Source organism: Perkinsus marinus (genome assembly GCF_000006405.1).
Source record: "Perkinsus marinus ATCC 50983 genomic scaffold scf_1104296972926, whole genome shotgun sequence".
Lineage (NCBI taxonomy): Eukaryota > Perkinsozoa > Perkinsida > Perkinsidae > Perkinsus > Perkinsus marinus.
In genome coordinates, this window is record NW_003201605.1 from 1 (window position 1) to 2,570 (window position 2,570).

The 2,570-nt window shown below is 49.5% G+C and overlaps 2 protein-coding genes across 2 annotated transcripts; both read right to left on the bottom strand.

The window, feature by feature from the left end:
• Positions 1–12: 12 nt before the first annotated feature.
• Positions 13–552, bottom strand: Pmar_PMAR018268 (tubulin alpha chain, putative; the record flags this gene model as incomplete). Its single annotated transcript, XM_002766387.1, has 1 exon — positions 13–552. A coding segment is annotated over one exon (540 nt), but the record flags the coding sequence as incomplete, so codon positions are not given.
• Positions 553–1,562: 1,010 nt separating this feature from the next.
• Positions 1,563–1,919, bottom strand: Pmar_PMAR018269 (hypothetical protein; the record flags this gene model as incomplete). The annotated part of the gene is made up of 2 exons (XM_002766388.1): positions 1,563–1,751; positions 1,797–1,919. The coding sequence occupies 2 exons, from the start codon at positions 1,917–1,919 to the stop codon at positions 1,563–1,565; spliced, it is 312 nt and encodes a 103-aa protein (XP_002766434.1).
• Between the last annotated feature and the right edge of the window lie 651 nt (positions 1,920–2,570).

Consider the following 2,570-nt stretch of genomic DNA (forward strand, 5'->3'; position numbering starts at 1 on the left):
AGGCTCTACTACCGCAGTAGATACCTGAGGGCAGGGCCAGATAGTGAAGGAGAGCTTCGACTTCTTGCCGTAGTCGACACTGAGGCGCTCAAGAATGAGGCAGCCCAAGCCAGAACCGGTACCACCACCACAAGCGTTGAACACGAGGAAGCCCTGCAGACCAGTACAGTTATCAGCAAGCTTCCGGATACGATCAAGACAGAGATCGACGATCTCCTTACCAATGGTGTAGTGACCACGGGCGAAGTTGTTGGCCGCATCCTCCTTGCCGGAAATGAGTTGCTCAGGATGGAAGAGCTGCCTGTAGGTACCGGTACGAACCTCATCAATAACAGTGGGCTCGAGATCGACGAAGACGCATCGAGGGACATGCTTGCCAGCACCAGTCTCCGAGAAGAAGGTGTTGAAGGCGTCATCACCACCACCGATAGTCTTATCGGAAGGCATCTGTCCATCAGGCTGAATGCCGTGCTCGAGGCAGAAGAGCTCCCAACAGGCATTGCCAACCTGAAGACCACCCTGGCCGACGTGGATGCAGATAGCTTCACGCATGTTGAAGGATTAAAGGGGGCGCTTGGTTAGCGACAAATGGATTCTGAAGGAAACAGCTTGAAATCCTCGAGCGACCATCTTGAAGTGCACAGTAACTCATCTACCCGATGCATATCGCCATCGACCGCCCTGGGAAGACAACACATTCCACACTCACTCTATGATAACCTATTGCACTTATTGCTCATCGTAACCCCGGTGGTGTTCGCCTTGTCAAGGCTAGCATTCCAGCGACCGAAACGGTTGCGAATTTAGGGCGAGCGACGGCAATTACGGGCGTAATAATAGATGGCGAGCGAGATTCATGATGCGTTATTCGTACCGCGCGCGCCACGTCCGTGAAAGTTCCACCGCTGCTGACGAGCTACGGTGTGACGAACTTGTTTGTCCGTCATGGGGATCAGTATCAGGATGAGTATCCATATTGAACACGACGCAGACCAGATGGAAGAGGTACAGATAGTAGATCAGATAATAGGGAGCCGATGACCAGAGGGAGCGGACGATCGGGAATAGAGAATCTAGGGACGGTCCGATCAGAAGGGACAGAGGTAGCAAGGCAAACGTGGAAATAAGAAGGGCACTGAGAACGGTCAGCCCAGCAACTCACATGATAGTTCGATCAGACGGTACTCAAATCTGGCAACGTTGAGTTGAATCTAGTCTGACTGTTTTCTCGAACACGCAATGGAATATCTGGCGTGCAAGAACACGAAATACGGTAGCCTCGTGGGATGATATTGCAAGGCACTGATGTAGTAAATCCAGCAAGGATTTAACCTTGCTGTTATTGTTGCTTGCCCTCTACCCCTGTAGGTCTGATCAATTCAGAGGAGTTCCAGTCTTTATTATGGCGCTGTTCAACATTCGAACATGATGTCAGACAACCTAGTCTCTATTGTCTACTGTTGTTGAGTTATCAAGTGATCCTTCAAACCTCATTTCTCACCCAGATGAAAACCGCATTGAATATCATAACCCTACAGAAGTATAGCTAAAGGAACTAACAATTATCGATAGAAATGTGGTTCATTGACAATCGGTCGCACAGTATCAAACGACAGGCCAGCAGCCCATTTTCCAAAGTAGCCTCGAGCCTTCCTGCTCCCAAGAGCAGCTGGGATAGCATCGAAGTGCATGTCGAGTGCATTAGCTGGCCCCATAACCGGTACGTTCTTGAAATGCTCAATATGACGTGCCTGACATACCACCACACTTCACCTGCACACATACTACAGTTTTACCTCAATACTGCACAAGTTGCATTCCTTCACAAATTCCTCGATTTCGAATTTTATCCAAGGTCGATCCGGATCCTTCGTTTGCCTCGGTGTCGAATGTACTTCAATGATGATGCTCTTATCCATAGCATTCAGCTCTTCACGGGTGATGGGGAAGATTTCATCAGCTCTATTGAGGCCAGGATCGATGAATGTTAACCTTTCATGTGAATTCAGTGGAGAATGCCTTTACTCTTTGGAGTTACTTTCTTATAGGTAGTCCAGCAAAGCCGCTCTTTATGAGCGACGACAGCACAATGCAGCCCTTACTGAAACTGTACAGGCTGATGCTCTTTGACATATCCAACTTATCCTCGAGAACATTGCTCAGTAGGTGCTTCAAGTGAGCTGCCCCATCGGGAGCTATTTCCGGATACTCCCGCATGTCCTTCCAACGTGGAGAACCGTGAGCATCTACTAGAGTGAAATTTGAATAGATTGCGTAAACAGAGTCGGTCAGTAAGTGCGGCCGAATTAGAATCTGACAAAACTGCATAGTCAGCGAAGCGATGGCGGCTCGACTGATCTCACCAAATCAACGTCCTGTGGCACGAGACTGCTGATGACCCATGCAACACCGTCCATGCTGTAGCGATAGTCGTTACGTACATCTCCACTTGGTCGAGACTTGAAGCCGCCAGCGAAGGTCGATATGTCACCGAGGAACCACACTTGGACCCTCTTCCCTAAGCCTTTCCGATGATATACGTAATTGGTGCGACCCGCGAGGCCTTCGAC